The sequence below is a fragment of the Oxyura jamaicensis genome, chromosome 1 (assembly GCF_011077185.1).
Source record: "Oxyura jamaicensis isolate SHBP4307 breed ruddy duck chromosome 1, BPBGC_Ojam_1.0, whole genome shotgun sequence".
Taxonomy (NCBI): Eukaryota; Metazoa; Chordata; class Aves; order Anseriformes; family Anatidae; genus Oxyura; species Oxyura jamaicensis.
Genome location: NC_048893.1, coordinates 77,218,719 through 77,240,652, shown reverse-complemented (window position 1 = coordinate 77,240,652; position 21,934 = coordinate 77,218,719). Strand labels below are relative to the sequence as shown.

Sequence of the window (21,934 nt, the reverse complement as noted above, 5' to 3'; positions counted from 1 at the left end):
CTTCCTTCCTTCCTTCCTTCCTTCCTTCCTTCCTTCCTTCCTTCCTTCCTTCCTTCCTTCCTTCCTTCCTTCCTTCCTTTCTACACAGATAAGTTAGGTTTGCTGTAGACACTTTGTAGACACTGAGTGTGAAGACAGAATTCCTCAGCCTTCACGAAGTGTAGGTCATCAAATGACCTGTAGAAATAAAGCAAGATAATGGTACAGAACACCCTTTTGTGCTGATCATTACACAATTAAAGTTAAAATTAAAGTGTTAAATAAAAGCATGTCTTTAGCTTTGCCGGAGCATCAGTTTGCATTCAAAAGCATTGCTTGCACTATTCCTGAGCACTACAGAAATGGTACATCTGAAATCATGTTTTAAGGGATGTCATACTACCCCTCTCTCTACCAGAAAAGTTGCTGTACAAGTAACTAAGTTCCTGTACAGGTAACTTAATTCTAACACTAGTTTCTTTTATACACCTTAAAAAACAACATCTCAGCTTTGCAGGTCTGTAAGCAACTATACACCCATTCAGGACCCAGAGTAGAAGTACATATCTCAATTTCTCCCTGTTAATTTCCTTAATTTTCTACATTTAGAGCCTGTCCTCCTTTGCCTATCTGGGGCAGTTTTTCAGTAACTTCTCTGTAGTTGGAGAATATCTGCTTACCAGCATGGGAAGGAAGGTCCATGTTTTAGAGATCCTACACTTTCCTCTAGAAGCCATTCTGCAGAGATAGCAGAAAGGGACTTTCTCTGCTCTTGCTCAGGACTACTGATGGAGTAGACACCTGGAGGAGCCAGGGATGTGGCAGAAAGAACAAAATAGCAGTTGTGTAGTACAGAGACCCGGAGGCAAAAACATGGATAATGGGCAAAAACATAAATGTTTTTCTCCATGTCTTAGTAACACATAGCCAATCTCTATTTCTGGCAATCTCTGTAATAATGAGGCTTATGCAGAGAGATATTGTCTATGTTCATCTGTACCTCTCAGTAACATTTTCAAAGATCTATATAGTAAAAACTCTAATATACATCTGGTCTGGACCTACAGCTGAGTTTTTGCCAAGTTGACTTCATCAGCCGAGTACTCTTTGTAGGCAACCACTGCCAGAGGCATTTTCATGCTTTTTATGGATATAGCTACATTCCACAGACAAAACAGACTAAAAGAGTAAAATTCATTTTTGCCATGACAGGTTGAGAGAGTCAAAGACTTGTGCCCATATGGTTGTGTTGATGGTGAAAGTAGTGCAGTCCCTGAATGGTTCTGCTATAAACCAATACATTTTTTTGAGATAGAATCAGTCAAAATTTCTTAGATGAACTGGTGTAGCTTTTCCAGGCGGTCCATTCTAAAACTATTTATTTGATTTCTTTGCCACCTGTAGAACATGCACAGTGAATAGCAAGCAATTTAAACGAGTGAAAAGACAGAAAAGTGTTGGGGCTGGAATATAAATCTGAGTATTTGAAGAATGTGAATATTTGAAGAATAGAATTAGAAGGGGGATGGCACTCTTGTCATTCATGCTTAGTTTGCAGTAATCATTACACAATTAGTGCTTAGTTTGCACAGTGGAATTTCCTCCAGTCTGAACTAGTGTTAGAGGTGAGGCACTAGGACCACCAAGTTGAATTAGCTGGTAAATACATTGAACGGTTTGGACAATTTTAAGTACATACATTTCTTACACAGAAGACTCATGGGAAGGCATAAAGAAAATGATGTTTGTGAAGATGTTAAATGCAATTTATTCAAAGAAAAAGAAAAATAATAATAATAATAATAAAAGTATCAAAGGGAGTATCTACCCAGGAAAAGTTATGCAAAGCATAAAACCAAACCAAAACAACAACAACAACAAAACTTGGAAACCACTGTTAAACAAACAAAAGAAAATCCTCTTTGGCATTAACTGTAGAGAAAAGCCACTGAGAAAAAAATAAGATAATAAGCTTCTGTGTTGAATTACTTTAAAAATGCACTTGAATGAAATAAATTAGTGTAATAATGACTTAAGTCAGAGAGCTGTTCAATTAGCTCTAGAATTTAAGGGAGTTTATAATAGCAACACTTACAAAGAAAGATTCGGTTGGGTTTATTGTTACAGAAAAGGGGGAAAAATGTGAGTTAAATGACATTATTAAATAGAAGGGTCTGGTCAAACTGATCCAGATCAGTCCTTCACAGCAGTAAGACCTTAAAATTAGGTCACGGGGATGAAAGGAGAATTTGCCCTAAACTATTTCATACAAAGGCTATGTGACATATGGAACAAGTTACCCTAAAGAGTAACTAAAGCAAGGAGCTTGGATTTTTTCAAACAAGAAAATGAAAGGGAACCACATAAAGAAATTTCCAACCAGAGAAGCATCAAAAGGAATAAAATTCCTCTTTATTTATTAATTCATTTATTAAGAGTAACTAACCATTTTCTGGAGTCTGATGGGAAATTACAATGAGCATTATTTGTTCTTTTTTCCCCCTTCCTAGCTGTTTAGTTTGTAGGATTTTGTTTGTTTTGTTTTCATTAGAAAGGATGCTATGTTGCCCTCCCATAGCACAGAGGAAAAGAACTAATAAAATGTTAATAGCTATGCATTTTTTTTTCAATATGTAATGTTTTAGAATTTTTATTCTTTTTATTCACTTTTGCTTTCACTGGAAGTTTTATGAGTGTGAAGTTTTTTAGTACAAAATGGGCACTTCACTTTTTTTTTTACCTTTCTGGAAAAATGTCCCATTGTGAAACTGTTCACATGGCTTGGTCTTTGTAGAATATGACACTGGCAAGAATGTCATGAGACACTTTGTGATAGCATGACTGTTCCTATCTTGCTGTACTTGAGTTCCTTGAACAAATTCTTAAACAAACTGGATGTTTGCCTGCTCTCAGATTCTGTCTTCTGCATTACATATTGGGCTAAAGAGGTGCACTACTTTGATTATTATGTATCAAGTGCTAACCTATAAAGTACTGTTCTAAGACAGATGCAACTTCTCATCTTCAACCTGTAAGAGAAAATAGATTTCAATCACAGCCTCAGAATAATTGAATTCATAGCAGTGAAGACTTACCTCACATAACACAAAGACACCTTAGCATAGATAAGAAGGATGAATATTTGCCTTCTTTGTGAAGAATTCCCTGGTAGGAAGAAGGCAGTGCAATTACAACATATTTTTGAGGGATGATACTTGCATTTTAAGTTATTTCTTTCATTAGACCATAGACAAACTAGCCACATTTCTTGCAATAATGTTATTTATTTTCTTCTTTCTCACATAGCTGTCGACCATCAGAACACACACACACACACACACACACACACACACACACAAGTTTTCCACGAGTTTAAGGGAAATGAATGAATTTGGAGAAATACTTTTCATATGCTTCCTTGCTTCACTTTTCTAGAGATCTGACATGGAAAGGTCTTCTAAACACAGTTATATTCTCTCCTACATGACAATAAATTTTAAGCAGCATCATTTAGGTCAGTAGAGTTATTTTAAGTCTGAACAAGCAACTTAAAACAGAAGACACAGCATTATTATTATTATTATTTTAATTCCTCCGATTTATTTGGAATCATGTTGATTATAAGCATTAACACCTGACCCATTCCCTACTGGATTTCCTTATAACAGCTTACTAGTACTGATATTAGCTTAATAGAAAGCTGAGCCAGCTCAGATACTATGCCAGATTATGACCTCCGTTATATGCAACTGAGTTTACAGTCACTTGCTTTCTGCATGACTGAAAGCAGAATTTGGCCTTTGAGCTTTAATTTTTAAGAGTTGCATATACAAAATTGTCTTCAAATATAATGCTATTTAATAATTTAAAATAGATATACTTTTCAATTTTATTTAATTTCTAGCAGTCCCAAAGTATCTCCTATCTTTCCTAAATAACTCTAACACAGTATTTTCCTTGTAAATCCAACCTGTGCACATGCATTTGAGTCCCATACTCCAGGTGATTTGAATCCATCAGTCTTGACCTGCCATGTTCTCCTCTGCTTTCCACTCAACTCTATCTAGATTGAAGCTAAACTGAAAGCTTGAAATCACAGACTGTGCCCCCAATATTTACAATAACAAGAGAGAGGCATTCATGACATGGTCAGGGAAGAAATTTCTGAGGCTTGATGTGCTTTCAACCCAGAGATGTAGGCTTACAGTGAGAAAATGGGAGCATGGGATAGAAAAGAGATTATGTGTATGCTTTTGCCTTTTCTGGGAGGGTAAGATATTTCCTGAGTATGTATGGCCTTCCCATCAGTGTCAACCACAGGTAAAGTTGCCTTCCTTTGGAAAAAAAATACACTTCTTCTTGTAGCCCAGCAAACCTCTTTGTGTTCCCACTGTCAAGAAGGCCTAAGAACTTACTATCCCCTTTGCATCCAGTTATCTCAAAACATTGACTCACATCTTATGTTTAGTAAAGAGTTTCTACATATGTTTGCCTCCCCAAAGTTCCTAAGGATGTGATTGTTTTGTCTTGTTTGTGCAATGGGCTCCTTTCCATATTTTCTGGTAATGGACTGAGATCAGGTTAGGAAGATGTTGGTCTTTCACAGGTTTCAGTGAACATGGGTCCCCCCAGTTTCTAGCACTGGTAATATCCAGTATCATTTTAACATGGACCTTTAACTCTGAATATGTACAGAGTGTATTTGCTGGATTAAACTTACCACACATTGCCAGGGCCAGTAACTAGTCAGATATGAGTACAAGATAGAAGAAGAAGTATCCCTCCCTCTCCCCTACAACTCAGCTCCCATGGCTATTCAAGTTCAGCATGCTTATTGCAACTCTGCCTGCATCGAGGAGAGCAGGGGCTGCTCACCCAATACTCCCTGCTGGGAGGAAGTGGGTGGAGAAGGGGTGTTAAGATGACAGAAGTGCAAAGAGACCAAACTTCACCCCACTCCCCTTCCTTGCTAGCCAAAGTAGCTGGCTGGGAGCATGGGAGAGTAAACTGCTCTGAGAAACAAGGAAAAAAAAAGAAAAAAAAAAAGGATGATGAAGTAGTTGACTTTTGTAGCAGAGCAAAGGGAGTGTGTAGTGGTGGAGGGAAGATAGGCAGGAACTGTGACTCTGACTCACAATATATTCCGTACTCTGCTCCTGGGGAGATGCAGCTGTGCATCTCTCCTTGTACAGGCTACACTGTAAGGTTATACTGTCGTCCAAAGTAAGCATCCCTAATTCTCCCACTTCCTGAAGCACAACAACATTTGGCTCCTTTTTAATCAGGGAAATCTACTGTGCAAATTGATGTCTAGGACCAGGCTTTTTGTATATGCAGATTTAAAAATCTCTCCCTTGATTGATTTGTTGGTGCCTGGGGAAAACTACTGAACTCTTATGGCCGATTTGCATTGGCCTGCTTCTTTTTTAAGGCTGATTCCAAGTTATTTTTATTTTCTGAAGGTACTTGAGATCTTTGATATGATCCAGACTTAGACACCTTTGGCAATGTTTTACAGATTGTTTACCCTCTATCCTCTTCCTTCCCAATTACCTCTGATTTCACTAGAGTAAGGACAATTTCCCTTTGCTATCACTTCAACGGGAAGAAATATGACATAGAAGTGCTTCTCATTTTGGCCAGCTGATTCAATAGACTTTGTGTGGGGCAGAAAGGAGGTGATGTGTATTGGGAAGAACCAAAAGGAAGAGGCTGGTTCAGCAAGTAGAACCAAGCATAGCCTAAACCTCATGAGAAAAAGCTGTGAAACACCACTCTTCTCACATGGCTTAGGACAAGTCACATAACCTGTCTGGGCTTCAGTTTCCAAAGTGTAAAAATATGGTAAAAGCACTTGCTCATAAAGCCATTCTTATTTATGAAAAAAAGCTTGATACTGCAGACTTGGCGTGCCTGCAATAAGACAGCCAAAAGCCTTCCCTTACCCTAGGCTAGATTTCATGCATACAACATCCATTCTTGCAGTGGTGTTTATGCATCCAAGAATGATTTCTTGCCTCTGACAGCAATGAACACCTGATTCTTCATAAACGAAGTATGCTACTCCTCTATAGCTCCTATCTAATCTGTGTCAATTTTCCAGTGATGTAACTAATCCTTGTGGTGATCATACATCAAAAGTATTCTTTTATGAAATTTGTAAGGTGTGCATTAGATTAGAAGTGAAAAAAAATCTACTAAAAACATTACTTTTTCTGCTTTTTAGTTCCTATAACCTTAACGTTACTTTATTCCTGCCCTTCTACAGTCAAAATGTTTCATAACTATAATTTCTTCAGTAAGAAGTTGTTTTCTAAAAAACAAACAAACAAACAAACAATAAACCTCCCTAGCTATTTTCTGTATAAGGATATAAGCAGAGGCAAGACCAATATTTAAGCCAGCTGCTGTACATCTCATTTGTCTCCTTTCCATGCCCAGTTTAAAACCTTGCTTTTTTATCAAATATCTGGAGATCAGATGCCTGGCAGCAGACAGTATGTGCTAAAGTATTCCCAGTTCTAAAATTCTTCTTTCAAAGATTATTTGAAAGAAGGTGGGGGGGAGGGGAAGACATTTTGCATCAACAGCAAAATAGCATCTAGACTGAAAGATAAGAAAAACCAAGGTGCTTTCCAAAAAGGAAAGCAGGTTTTAGAAGAGTTTTGTACCTGGCAGAGGTGCTTGTGTTAGCAAAATAGAACACAGATATCACACTTTTACTCCAGAAGGGAGGCCTCAATTCTGCAAATTATCAGATAGTTTGGTTGCAGTTTAGCAAAGCATTCAGCTGTGGGATTAACATGGAAGCAATCACTGCATTTCAATAGGGCAACACACAAGCTTTAAAAACATACGCTCAGCTAGACTGTGACCAGAATACTCACACCATTCTTGAGCACTAACCCCTAAATATAGTCAAACTCACTGCAGAGTGTTAACTGAGAGTTAAAATTAGAAAACTTCCATGTCTCGAGGAGAACTGCATACTGGAAATTTTATCCATATGAACATTGATGAACTAGAGGATTCATAAGTGAAGTTCCACTTCAGGCAAATTTTTACAAGGAAAAAAATGCAGAGAAGCTAGATTTACCAGAACAGTCTCTACCCTTAGCACAGACCTACTTGTAAACAATTTGCTATAGAGTAATGCCAATTAGTAGAATGACTTTTTCTCTAAATGGGCAATGTGTTTTTTTTTTTTGTTTGTTAGTTTGTTTGTTTCTTTTAAAAAAAAGATTCTGATGCAATGGGGAAAAACACTCATGGGCAAACATTATATCTGTAAACTTCCTTGTACAAGAAGGATTTGGTGGTCTCTATCTGGAAGCTGTTCAAGGACAGCCATCAAGATTTCACAGGGTAAAATTATGCAAAGTTGTTTCAAGAGGTGATCTCATATATTAAACCAGTTAATGTAGCTTGACAGAGTAGACAAGTTTTAGGCACACAAGCTAATTTAATCTAGAGGCTTAAATTTTATGCAAAGAAAAAAAAAAAAAAAAAAAACTTTTAATCTCACAGTTCCCTGTATTTTATCAGAATGGTGTTCAAAGGGGTTGGTGTTAGGGCCCATCCTCTTTAATATCTTTATTGATGACTTGGATGAGGGAATTGAGTGCACCCTCTGTAAATCTGCAGACGACACAAAGTTGTGCGGAAGTGTCGATCTGCTGGAGGGGAGGAAGGCTCTGCAGAGGGATCTGGACAGGTTGGATCAATGGGCAATGGGATGAGGTTCAACATGGCTAAGTGCTGCACTTGAGTCACAACAACACCATGCAATGTTACAGGCTTGGGGGAGAGAGGCTGGAAAGCTGTGCAGAGGAAAAGGATCTGAACGTCTTGGTTGATGCTCACCTGAATATGAGTCAGCAGTGTGCCCAGATGGCCAAGAAGCCTCATGGCATCCTGTCTTGTATCAGGAACAGTGTAGCTAGCAGGACCAGGGAGGTGATCATCTCCCTGTACTCTGCTCAGTTGAGGCCACACCTTGAGTATTGTGTTCAGCTTCAGGCCCCTCTTTACAAGAAAGACATTGAGGCCCTGGAGCATGTCTAGAGAAAGACTACGAAGCTGGTGAAGGGCCTGGAACACAAGTCCTATGAGGAGCGGCTGAGGGAACTGTGGTTGTTCAGTCTGGAGAAGAGGAGGCTCAGGGGAGATCTTATTGTTCTCTACAACCGCCTGAAAGATAGGTGTTGGGAGCTGGGTGTTAGCCTTTTCTCACAGATAACTAGTGATAGGTTTAGAGGGAATGGCCTCAAGTTGCTCCAGGGGAGGTTCAGGTTGGAAATTAGTAGAAATTTCTTCTCAGAAAGAGTAGGTAGGCATTGGAATGGGTTGCCCAGGGAGGTGGTGGAGTCACCATCCCTGGGTTTAAGGAAAGGTTGGGTGTGGCACTTAGGGACATGGTTTAGTGGGTGATATTGGTGGTAGGTGGATGGTTGGATCAGATGATCTTGGAGGTCTTTTCCAACCTTTATGATTCTATGATTCTGATTCTACATGTATAATAGAACAAGGATCAGACAGCAACTGTCTGTAGCCACATTGTCTTTCCCAGCACCCCTTACTGTGCAAAAGCTTAGTCCAATTCATGCTGAATTCAATAAGTTTTTACTGGTGGTTTTAAAGTATCTGGATTAGGCCTGGACTCCTGTCCTTAAGAACTCCTGCCTTCACATCATCTGCAACAAAAAAATTGCACATGCGTATCTAGCAAGACTTTCTGTTTGGAGGTTTGTGAACCTTTGAGGAACAGGGAGAGATGATTCAGTAAGTGAACTTTGATTCATGAAGTGGCCAGGGATGTATTTCTGTACAGCTTCAAAGCAACCAGGAGTCATGCGATTTTGCAAAGCAAGCACAGGTGCAGTTTTGGATAAAATGAAATGGGGCTTCCCCACCACCCCTCTTGTGCAATGGCTTGCCCCAGTCCCAGTCCCATGAAGATCACCCATGATGGCAGTGCATTACATGCAGCAGTGCAGCAAGGCTCATATTCAGTGCTTGGGAGAAGCTCTTGAGCAACAGTGCTGTTCCTTCTAAGTAAAAGGTACCTAGCAGATCTGAAAGGTCCAGTTGCCCCAGTAGTTTTCCTGCTCTCAAGGCAAACGTGCACTCAAGGGTCAGAGCAGAGCTGTCATAAAACAGGTGAGATGCTCTCTCTCTCTTTCTCAACCTAAACAAGCATCTCAGGTTCTATTCATGACTTTTTATTCAAACTAAATAAAAGGTCATTTTACGTCTAACTATCATTTCCTACATCTCTTTTGCCTTTTAGATGTGAGCTCTGCCTGTACCCATAAAAAAAGGTTTAGTGATCTGGAACTTCTCATATTGAGGGTCTAACATTTTTGGAGCTGTACCCTTGTTTTCTTCTGCTTGCTTTATTGATTTAACCATTTTCCTTACTTCATAAAAGAAAAAAAAATAAATCAGAAAATATTTTAAAAGATGGAAGAGGAAGGTTTCAGCTTAAGAAATATATATATATATACATATATATATATATAACTTTTGTTTTCAATGTAAAATCCAGCAAAACATTGATTTTGAATTTCACAGTTTGAAAACAGTTTGCTCCTGAGTTTCTCAACATCAGAAAATCCAATCTAAAAATATATATAACTTTGAAAATCACTCAATATTCTTGAAAAAAATATTTTTAAATTTAAATTATTTGCCTAGTCGGAATGTAAATGTAAAGATACCTGAGATATTTTTCTACCACACATCCTACTTTGTGGGGTCTCTAGAAAGATACTTTTTTTAGTCTAGCAGAAGAGGGGCAAAATTCTGATCATCTGAGATTTTTTTTTCCCTTTCTTCTTCAGCCACCAAATTAGACAAACCTCATAAAACCCAAAAATAGAACAATGAGAGAAATCTATTAAATGTGGGCCACCTCACATTAACCGTTTCTATGCTTTCCTTTTCCCTTTCTAGGAGCATACACCAAAATATAATCATGCAATGTTATGAGGCCAGATTTGAACCTCTCAGAACTACGGGGAGGTGAAAGGCATGATCCTCATCTGGAAGACTGTTCTCAATTTTAGTTACAGAGAGCTTAATTCCCCAAAGCATCTCTCTGACAAAAGCAGGAGGAACAGAAACTGTTGCCTGATTTTAATACAAAACAGTTAATCAGCCCTAGTTGAGTACAAAACAGTTAATCAACCCTGGTTGAGCCAAAGTAGGTCCAGGTTGACGTGAAAGGTTAATGAATCTTAAAACTTTTTGAAGTCCTCAGATGGAGTTTCAGGGCTGTAGCGAAACATGAAACCAAGCCTCTTTGGTGTGGCTTTGGTCTTTTTACAAACATCTTGCAGAGTTTGAGAACAGCTTTTGATGATCAGCCTAACTTCCCTTTCCTCAGTATAATCCCATTTTTCCTGATTGCACTCCTTTGCCCCACCCTAGAGTGAATGCTCGCTTTCACCAATGCTTACACTTTCCAGATCTTTGCACTGGGTTTGCTATCATGCCCTTTTTGTCAGTTCATAGTAAAGACTTGCACGTTCAAGGCAATTTCCTCAAAGGTCTTGTTATATGATCTTTCTAGTCACTTTTCCTGCTCTTTATTTATTTATATATTTATTTATTTTGATTATTCCTGGGTCTGATCAGATATTGTTCCTTCTTAAATTTATTTTACCCTGATTACTTTGCCAGTGTACAAATTTGTAACTTCTAATTTGACTCTCATGGTATAATTTCCTGCCAATGTTTTATATCTCCATCTCCCAAGCAGATACCTTAATTTCTCTTTGCGTACTGCTGTTCGTATGCCCTCCCAATTCAGCTGCAAATTTAATTTGTTTGCAGCTTGGCCTTGCTATTAACAATCAGTAATGAAAAGACTTTATCAGCCTATATTATCCACCACCATGATTCAGTTCTGGTGCTATTTATTTCAAATGACTTCTAAAAAAAAATAATAATCTTCTGTGTTTACAAAATTAGTACCAGTCTAGTTAAGTCATTGGAATTTATTGATTTAAGTAAGGATTTGATCTTTAGATTTCTTGTTACTTTGGACAGTTTTCAGAGCTACACAGTGAATAATATGTAGAAATACTTTTGCAGAAATTTTTTACCCCAGCTACAGCTTTAATTCTTTGTCATGACTAAGATGTGGTTGATTGATCTTCTCAGATGACATTGCTTTTGTTTCCTTGCATTTCATGCTTGTCATCTATTGACCAAAGTCCCATACAACATTCCAGATGGGCTTTCCTAATCCAGGCAGCGCAGCATGAAAACACATGGTCTGTTTCCCAATTTGCAGCAGGATACCTGTATGACCTTGCAAATGACTTTTGACTTCTTTGTTTCCAGTCCATTAAAAATGGGAATGAGCACCCTTTCTACTTTGTCTGTATGAACCAAGATAAATGTTTTCAGAGTGCTCAAATATCAGTGACATGAGAATGGTAAAAGAAAACAGGATGATTTACACTTAGAACATTTATGGAAATATATTTAAGATGCCTCATTACTCTCAAAACAGACAGGCATCTCCCACATAGTGTGCAGGGCACTATACTACAATGCTGTTGTGTTTTGTGTGGAGAGAGTAAATCTTTAGTTGTGCTGTCTTAGCAGGGCAAAAACAGCCAGGTCTTTGAGGGAGAAAGCAAAGGATGTCAGAGTATATATATAGGGTAACAAAATGCCAATATCATTCCATAGGGTTCCTTATTTTGCAGATGTAGAAAGTCATGAACAGAGATTTTTACTTGACTACTTTTTCCAATAAATCAAAGGAATCAGGATTCCGGCTTCCTAAACTGTTGCCTTAACTTTCTCAATATGCAGAAGAGTTACTCATCTAGTTGATGAAACAGTATACTTTGGCAGCCTGGGCAGAGACAGACAGGTATAAGCAGCAATGTCACGAAAATATCAGTGAGGAAAGAAATTAAAATAGAAAAAGACCTAACTTAGCCTGAGGAAAAGTCTTCCTGCTTCTGTAGTCAATCACAGACTTGGAGGTGTAGCTAGTGTAGTTGATACTGTACCAGACGTTAGTATTAGTCAAATCTCTTGATGGGATTGCTAGATCATGCTGGGGAGTGTCAAGAGCCTCTGGGAAGTCTTGAATGCCCTGAACTCCAGACTAGGTCAATGGCAGGGAAAGAAGGTACAGGGCCAACACCTAATAACATTGCACAAAGTGTGAGAAGCAGCTGTTGTTCGAAATAAAATGAGGTAAGCACTGAAGAACTGCTCCTGACCTTTCTCTTGGAAGTGGGCAGGTACATGTGAAGTGAACACATTTTGATTTCGTAAAAGATATGTTTGTGGAAAGATCACATGTGGACAGATACCATTGCAATCAGCTGTATTTGAAATGAGCCAAGATTGCTGCAGTTCTACACAATGACTTTCATGGTTCAGAAACCAGTTTACCCCTGCAGCAAGACTTATTATCACAAAACTGTCCCTCAGAAAGCTGTCACCAGTTGGGTAAGCTTTCTCTAATGACTCTTGGGTCATCGTCACAACTTTTATCATAAATAGCAATGTATATTTATTCAAAGTGCAGATAAATTTTCATATTTAGGTATACAACTGTCTTGCTATTTAAAGAGGAAATGTCAGTGACTCAATAGGCTGCACTCCATTTCCATGAGATTAGGTCTATACCTTTCACTGGAGTTTACTGGGGCTCAGTGCTCAGATGTGTCCTCTCTTGAAAATGGCCCTGAGTAATGAATGATTAAAAGCAACTGACCTGCTGTGGGGTTTTAAGAAACTATGGTCTTTCTTCCTCAGATATGGTGTACTTCCCCATTTCCCAGCCCATCTGCAAGAGGAATGTATTGTCTTCAAATTCCTTCACTGTGGCTTATAGTTTGGTTGGCCCTGAGGGTGGGAAGGTTAACATTAAAAGCTGCCATAACACAGTCCCACTTGATTTTGTCTCTGAATTCTTAGGCATCATGATGGGTCTGGCTCTTGTGAAAGCTTTAGCTTGAAACTGTATGTGTTGAAATTTCTCTGTCTTGAGAAGTGGAAATGTTCAGGAGGGTCATAACATCTCTTGGGGTACTCACCACTCCACAGCAATCTACCTTAATAAATCCTTATACCGGCAAATATTGTACAATAGACAATTACTATTCTGAAATATGGGGCAAAATTTAATGCACAATTATTTCATATTCCACCTCCTGTCATCTGAATATTCATGACACAGTGATGTTTTTCATTCTGTACATTTTCATTGTTTCCTGAAGAACAGAAGGAAAGGATTGCATTTCTTCTCAACAAAGCTATTAGGATGAGGGAATCAACAGGGCACTCTGCTACTAGTTGCTTTCTGTGAGTTTGTGAAAACAGTGCTTAGCAAGCAATGAGAATAATTACACTGTCATCTTTGGCAAAAGCCTGAATAAGCTGTCAGCCACCACAAATGATCATTAGTTGCTTAGTCTGAAGAACAAAAGATGCTTTTAAAATTTTCAGAAAGTGCCAAGTGCTTCAAGCTGACTTACATAAATCATATTGCATTCAATGCTGAATGCAAAATTCACTTTTGTTTCTATTCCAGATCCTCTCAGCAATGACTTAAAAGTAAATACTTAGGCAGTGTCTCACAGTACTAGGATTTCATTATTTTCACAGCACATATTAAATGACATTTTGCTTTTCAGCTGTGTAGACTGTTCAGAGACTGATCAAAATAAATCATTACAGATTTTTTTTTATTATTATTACCACAAACAAAACAAAACAAAGCTTCCCAACAGTATGCAAAGTATTGGGTCTGAAAAGAGTGGAAAGTGATTTGCCAGAGTCTATTGGGGATTTCATGTCTTAATGGAAGCAATAGGTAAGTTTATTTACTTCTCCTAAATTTAGACGTTCCCTGAGACACCTATATTAGATAACAATAATACCATGCCAACACCACAGGAATATAAACCATTAAAATAGAGTAAGCTACACTAAGCAACACTTGGAATGCATCAGGTTTTCTTTTCCATAGTGTTTGTTTTTAACTGCTGCGCCATGAATGCCAGCAATCTCTAAGTCAAACCTGTTTAGTGCATTAACAGCTTGCTCTATACTACAAGGATCTGCTAGCTTTCCCACCCATTCCCATTTATGTGCTCCCATAAATCCTCTAGACCATTCATAACATCTAATCGTCACTAAGTTCTACTCCTAGTTTCTTTAAGGATCTTCTTTGCTCTTGATGACACTTTTACAATCACTTTTGAAACCTGGTCTAGTATGCCTGAGTAAGGGGGCACTGACACCATGCAAAGTGACTAACTTGAAGAGACTAATATCTTCCTACCTTGATGTCTAATACTTTTCCACATTTTACATAATAGAATGTTTTCTGACCACATTTAATAGCTGCTTTGAGAATCATGTACTCTCCACCCCCCAATCTTTTTTAATCATCTCTAGCAAGAGTTCAGCAGTATCTTGAAGCATCCAAGTTATACCCCAAATATCCAGAAATGTACACAGAATAACATAGCATGAAAGCAAACATGATCCAAAGCTTCTCAGCAACTCAGGAAAAATAGCTTCCTGGAGTGTGACAGCAATTCTTCCCAAACTCCCAATACATAGAATAGAAAAGGAATTGGAAGACACAGGAAGCTATAGGCACAGACTGAGTCAAGTTATGTACCATTATGATCAGCCACTATTGAGTTCCCAGACAAATGATGAGTTTTCCATAAATTGGTAGGTCAACAAAGGATACATTTTGATGTAAATCCAGAAAAGGTAATAGATCAATTCTTCTGGATCCACACTGAGATGTCTAAATTCTTCTACAATCACTCAATATCTAGGCCAGGTGTATAGTAAATAATGCACAGTAAGATAATTATACTGGTATAAGCTTACCTATTTGTATCCAATAACAGTGCTTAAACTGTTACTTAACTATGGATTGTGCTATTGGGCTGAGCTGTTATTCAGATGTCATCATGGAAATGCTTGTCTATGCCTATTTGGGGCCCAGACTCTAAAATTAGTAATCTGTTCTGCACTTCCTGTAGTAGTTTAAATAGTATCATGTCCATTTCTAGGACTATTCATCACACTTACTTGACTGTAAACAGTCTATGAAGACACCTAAAATGAACCTTTACAGGGATTTACATACAGAACACTTAAAGAATATTGAAGAACAATAAAAATATCTCAAAATGTTAATTAATAAAAAAATGTTTGGTAGAAAATACAACAAAATGAACAAAATACAGCTTGAACAAAATACAGCTTTCTACCTGAAATGAATCAGTTTAATTTCAATAATAATAATAATAATGAGAAAAGTGAAAAAAAAATAAAAATGTGAAGGTCTAAATTCTTGGGGGATTTTTATACCACTCACCAAATGGTTAAAGAAAGAACTATATTTCATGTGCTGTAGTAGCTTCTGCTGATGTTCATACAAGTTTATGCCCCAGGAGCTGTGCAGTTAAGTCAGTCTTCCTTTAGGTAGGATACCTTGGTTGAAATCTTGCCTCTGAATGCAATTCTCATCTGTAGATAACTTACTTCCTGGATGATAATGAGCAAGCACTGTTTCTGTTTTGTGAATTGCATTGTGTTTATTTTGAAACATGTCCAGAAACATCAGAATGATTTGCTTTGCAAATAAGAAAACATAAACAATTTATGTTTTACATTTTTATCTCCTTGTTACCACTTCATTTTTTTTAACAACAAAAAAGTTGTAATTTGCAAATTACCATCAATTTAGGCACAAATTTCTGTTTAGGCCAAAGAGTCATTTATCAAAAGCAATATTGCCCAGCCCTACAAACCGATACGCTTTTAAGGTGTAAAGCTCAAACAAACCCAAAGTCATAAACCAGCTGCAGTTTCCCAGTACTGTCCATGTTTTTCTAGCCAGAGTAGTGCCTACAATATATTCTGAAGTGCTAGATTTCAAGGGCAATCTAATTACAATTCATGGACTGGAATTTCTGAACACACCTCTTATTTTCATATCTAAATATACGTCCTAGGTGAACTGTCTCAGAGTAAGCCCCTGAAAACTGTAATCTCTTTTACCCAATGTTTGCATATTCTTTCCAAATTTTGCACACCAAAACATTTCAAAAAACTGCAAAGATTGGTTCTGAAACATTCTAACTTTTGCAGTAAATAATCTGCCAAGACTAAGTTAAACTACAAGTTAAATTTCGGAGTACTTCAACACCCCTTCCACCAAATCACCATTTTACTTTAGGTTAAGCAAAATATTTTTAAACATTTATTTCCATTAACATGATTTAGCCATGGACAAGAAAAAACAAGAACACAAAACAGTTTATTTGAACTGCTTTAATTATGAACTACCTGACCCTTTCTTTTTGTGTTTAGCATGACATTACGGAGAGTCTGCAGGAGCTCCAGTCCTACTTTTCCTACCTCATCACCTGCTCCAACTTGTGTATTTTGCTAGTGCCACTTAGTTTTGAAACTAAGCAGACCAGTGATTACATGCAGCTGCATGCAGGCATGAATAATGCTTTCAGCTTTTCAACTGAGTGTTGTCAGAGCTTTGCTCACCATCCTATGGCCTTGTGTCATACTTTGTGTAGGTTAGCTTCTGCGTACTGTAAGAAATCTGCTGAATGATATGTGTTTTAAAATATTTTTACTACTTTATAAAGAGAATCATTTAATGAGGGAACACCTAATTGCACAGGAAGAGGTCTTTTTTTTTTTTTTTTTTTTTTTTTTTTTATAATCTCTTTTCTTTCTTGGCTCTGAGAACCATCTACACTAAGTTACGAAGATAGTATTTATTTAGGTATGACAGTAACTGTATGGTAACTGAAATCTTAGATATTTTTTTTTTTTCAAAGCATAACTTTGCTGCAAGCAACAGTCTAGATTTAGGTGAACTCATACTGTGACAAACTGAGAATGGAGAAAACACATTTCTTGTCCATAAAAGGACAGATCACACATCCACAGAGGGTAGCTCCGATTTTGCTGCAGTTCTAAACTATGAAGTGGGGACTCACTGTTGCTGAAAGAAGTTTTGCTTAGAGCTGATAGAAGATTTTTGAGTAAAACTTTAATTTTTTTTATTATTATTTATTTATTTATTTATTTTTGCCTTTTTGCCTTCTTAAACAGAAAATGGTGATTTGTTGAAGTGGAATATTTTCTGTTTAAGAAGTCTGATTTCTCTGCAGTTTCATCTGGGAAAACACAAATGCCAGACTCCATTACAGGCATTCCATGAAAGGACAAGAGGCAATGGGCACAAACTGAAATATATGAAATATTACTGAAACATAAGGCGCGTTTTGTTTTGTTTTACTGTGAGGATGATCAAACACTGGAACAAGTTTCCTAGAGGGGTTTTGGAGTGTCCCAAGAGATATTCAAAAAATGACTGGACATAACCCCATGCAAAGTACTTTAGCTGACCCTGCTTTGAGCAAGAGGATAGAACTCCATGATCTCCTGCAGATCCTTACAACTCCAGCTGTTCCATGATTTTGTAACTGTGCCTTCATTCCAGAGTACTAGCAGCTTGACTCATGGTGGACTTGTTTGCAGAGCAGGAGAACCAAGTTCAAGACTGTTTTGAGTCACATGATACCATCCAGGGCTTCCCACATGGTATGAGAGTGATGTAACATGAGTTTAATATTTTCTTCTTCAATCCACTGCTTGTGCAACAATTCCAATAAAACTGGGGTGTTTCAAAGTACAAGTTTTGCTTTCATGATTTGGTATTTTACAATAAACATTAGTTTTATTTAAATATAAGTGCAAATACACAAGGGAAAAAAAGAAAAATAAAACTCCTTAGACAAATGTTCACAGTTCTTAACTACACAAACAGTATGCAAACAGTATGACAGAAGGATTTAACCAGAAATGTCCAAAGAGCTTCTAGAAGATTCTCAGAGGCTAGAATTAGAAGGACCCTACAGGAATCCATATAGAGCAGAGCATAACAAAGTACATTACAGAGAAGAAGCAGGCTTTTAGATCTACAGTTTTCAAAATCTTGGTCTTGAGTTCATTTGATCTATTTGAACAAGACTTTTCAATTTTATGTTTATTTATTTACTCTGGGGGGGAGCTGTGCTCCTTCTGTCCATGAATATTTCTACAGTCATTTTCACTCCAGTTCAGAAAGATGTAATGAAAAAAAAAAAAAAAATTAAAAACAATAATAATAAAAAGGTCCAAGCCCTGCAAACAGCCACAACAAAATATTCTGTGGATCTATCTGAACTTTCCACTTGTATCACAAATCCTAACCATTGCTTTCTAAAGTTCAGAGTATAAGAAACACAATTTTGCTGCTAGACTTTTTCCTCTTTCCTCAAGAATACTTTTCCTTATGAGAGAAAAGGAGCACTGCTGAGACACTGTGTTATTTCTCAGTGTAGAAGATGCTCTTAAGGTAAAGTTAAACACGTTTGTTGAACAGAAATTTGATTGATCCATGACTTTTCAACACATATAAGTTTTGGCCACTTAACAAAATCAGAACTTCATTTATACCACTAGAAACATTCTGTCTAATCTCCTTGCAATTTTGAAACTAAACCACTCAGCAGAATAGACTCTGGAAAAGTGACTTGGCCTCTATCCACTGATAAGAGTAGCACTGTAGAGAAGGGAACTTACTGAAATATCTGCCACTGTACAAACAATGAATAAAAGTGAGATCATCCTAAAGAGTGTAAGAGAGATTGATTAAATCCTGAAAAAAGAAATCATTAAATGGTCATATTTATTATAAAATAAAATGAAATAATATATCGAAAGAAACACATAGCTTATTTGTATCTATAGATTGCATAAGATGTAAAACATGTTAAAAAAATTGAATTTTCATGTTTACAAAGCCTAGTAAACATTATTTAATTGTTTTTATATTGACTTTCTTTTTCTTTGCAGATCTTACAGGTGAACAAGGTGATGTCCATCTTGTTTTATGTGATATTTCTTTCTTATCTTCGTGGCATCCAGTCTACCAACATGGATCAAAGGAGTTTGCCAGAAGATTCAATAAATTCTCTCATTATAAAACTCATTCAGGCAGACATTTTGAAAAACAAGCTTTCTAAACAGATCGTAGATATAAAGGAAAATTATCAAAACACAGTGAAGAAAATAGAGGCTCAGCAGGACGTGGATGGAGATGAAAATGTGAAATCTGACTTCCAACCAGTTATCTCAATGGATACAGATCTCCTAAGGCAGCAGAGACGCTACAACTCTCCCCGAGTCCTCTTGAGTGACAACACACCGCTGGAACCACCACCACTGTACCTCATGGAGGATTATATTGGAAATTCAGTGGTGGTGAACAGAACCTCTCGGAGGAAAAGATATGCAGAGCACAAGAGCCACCGAGGGGAATATTCCGTTTGTGACAGTGAAAGCTTATGGGTCACGGACAAATCATCTGCTATTGACATTAGAGGACACCAGGTAACTGTGCTGGGAGAAATTAAAACAGGCAACTCTCCAGTTAAGCAATACTTTTATGAAACAAGGTGTAAAGAAGCCAAGCCTGTTAAAAATGGCTGCCGAGGCATTGATGACAAGCACTGGAACTCTCAATGCAAGACATCCCAAACATATGTTAGGGCACTGACTTCAGAAAACAATAAACTTGTAGGCTGGAGGTGGATAAGAATAGACACCTCCTGTGTGTGCGCCTTGTCAAGAAAAATAGGAAGACCATAGATCTGCAACTCTTTGATATATAAATTATTACTTTAAATTATATGATATGCATGTAGCATATAAATGTTTATATTGTTTTATATATTATAATTTGACCTTATTTATTAAACTTCAGCAAATCTACAGTATATAAGCTTTCTCTCCCAATAAACAAGAGTAAAGGTTGTGTGCCTCTGCTGTGGGCAACTCCGGATTTTTTAGACTGTTTGTGACACTGCTTGTCGGCAGCATACCGTAACCTGACTGTAAATTCTGTGTAAAATCAGTATTCTTCATTCAGTATTGTCAAGCCAGTGACTGTCATTTAGTAAACTTGTTAAAAATCAGATCAATGTCAAGAGTTGTGTACATATTTATATCCCTTGCTCTATACATTCACATTTAATTGGATGCAGTGTTGACTCCTCACTGCCAAAATGAAAAGGAACCAAAATATGTGTGGTAGCCTGCAGCTGATGTCAATGTCAAAGGCATCAAGTAGCTGTAAAATACAATTTCTGTGTGTCATGCCAGTTTTGCCAATGAAAAGACTATTTTCCCTCTGTTAGCATTTCAGAATAAATCCTAACAATCCAACAACTGTCGTTTACATTTTTGAAGCACATTTGTTTTGCAACTGTTTCTAATGCTGACAGTTAATATTAGAAACAACATTAATAAATAAATAAATAAATAAAAAATATTTGTAGCTAAGTTACTGTAGCCAAGAACCGATCTAAATTGATCATTAATGTAATACATAAAATATGATTTCCTCATAATATGGTTTTTATTGTGATTGACCTCTTCCTCCTCACACTAATCTATTATTTTCAGCTTGAATTGTTACATCATTTCTCTGTTTGAATTTTTAAATTAGAAAAAAAGCTGGTGCTGTTTTAACATTAAAAGAGCCATTGGCTAAAGAATTTTAGCAAAGATGTGATATCCTGGAATGGATATCAAAGCCACACACCCATACAAAGCTGTTTGTCTATTTGACAACTCATTGCCCATTTTTAATGGAGGGAAAAATGTGTAGAACTGCTCAGCAAACCTGGTACCTTTCATAGGGATTTGTGCGTGTGTGTGTGTGCATGTGCATGTGTGTGATTCAAATGCAGGTAGTCCATAGTTACAATGAAGTTCTTCAGTCCCATTGGTGAGCTGTTACTTAGAGCAGACAGATGTACTTGCATATACCTCAAACAATTTTTTTGTGTTGTCATGTAGCTCCACTGGAGACACCAACAATTACACTGCTCTATTATACAGTATCTGTATTGTGTCCTGGATGGTATCTTACTCCCATAAAGGTAAATTAGAGTCTTGTCATGGATATCAACAGAAATAAGATTGAACCACATATGTTATCTGTGCCTAGTTAGATCTTAATCCATGATCAGGGCTGAAAAATGCCAGCCTTTCAAAAAAAAGCATCTGTAGTGGTCTTTAGTTCTTACTTTACAGCTTTCATTGCTGTAACATGTTCAGCATCACAAATGAAAATGAGATCAGGGTACGCAAAAACATGGCAGTAGAATGCCTTTAATCATATCATTTTCACTACTGGAGAACCAACTTCAAATCTGCAGCAGGTCATCAAAGGCAACAAATTGTGTGGTCTTCCCTAATCCCTAACAGATTACGTTACACATTATAAAACCACTGGGAAAGTGGACAGGTTACTCATGAAGCCAAGCATGGGAAAAGATATGACTCCGACTCAGGTTGGAATGTGTAGGTACAATTTTGTAGGGGAGGCCTTAAAAAAAAAAGTTTTTTTTGAGAACCCTCTCAATTTTCAACATGAAGTCAGGGTTTTTACCTCACAAGAAATCATCTCGTTGAACTAAAATCTAGCTTTGGTTTTAGCAATAATAGCTTCAGAGGTTTGATACCAAGGCAATCATTAAAAGGCAGGAGGTGATGTAATATAACAAGCAGCTCACTATTTAATAAATCTGACTAGATTTATTTATTTATTTATTTTCTGAATTCTCCTTCCTTGGAAAACAAATAAACAAACAAAAAATCCTCAACAGAACTTTCTTTATTTTTTATCAGTAGACATGTTTAAGTTTCAACAGGAAAAAGAAAAAAAGAAAAAAAGAAAAAAAGAAAAAAAGAAAAAAAGAAAAAAAAAAAAAAAAAAGAAAAACTTACCCATTCATTTTGCTGCTTGTGGGGAAAAATATATTTTTAAGAGGCCTGTTCCACTGATTTTTTTTCCAAATTATAAACCTAATTT

The 21,934-nt window shown here is 37.1% G+C and overlaps 1 protein-coding gene and 1 long non-coding RNA gene across 3 annotated transcripts in view; one reads left to right on the top strand and one right to left on the bottom strand.

Annotated features, from left to right (window-relative positions):
* The window catches only part of NTF3 (neurotrophin 3), a 54,258-nt gene extending 34,225 nt beyond the window's left edge, over positions 1-20,033 (top strand). The window contains exons 1-2 of one of the 2 annotated variants that reach the window (XM_035312079.1): positions 17,295-17,613; positions 18,910-20,033. In XM_035312079.1, the coding sequence (XP_035167970.1) occupies positions 17,587-17,613; positions 18,910-19,704 (822 nt within the window). In that variant the 5' untranslated portion in view covers positions 17,295-17,586 and the 3' untranslated portion in view covers positions 19,705-20,033. Of the gene's footprint in view, positions 1-17,294; positions 17,614-18,909 lie in introns of those variants that run through there. The other variant, XM_035312088.1, reaches the window with a different exon arrangement.
* On the bottom strand, positions 5,099-21,550 carry LOC118157712. Its single transcript, XR_004746707.1, has 3 exons — positions 21,410-21,550; positions 17,253-17,255; positions 5,099-5,109 (listed from the first exon to the last, which is right to left on the bottom strand). It is a non-coding gene; the product is annotated as an uncharacterized LOC118157712 (long non-coding RNA).
* Between the last annotated feature and the right edge of the window lie 384 nt (positions 21,551-21,934).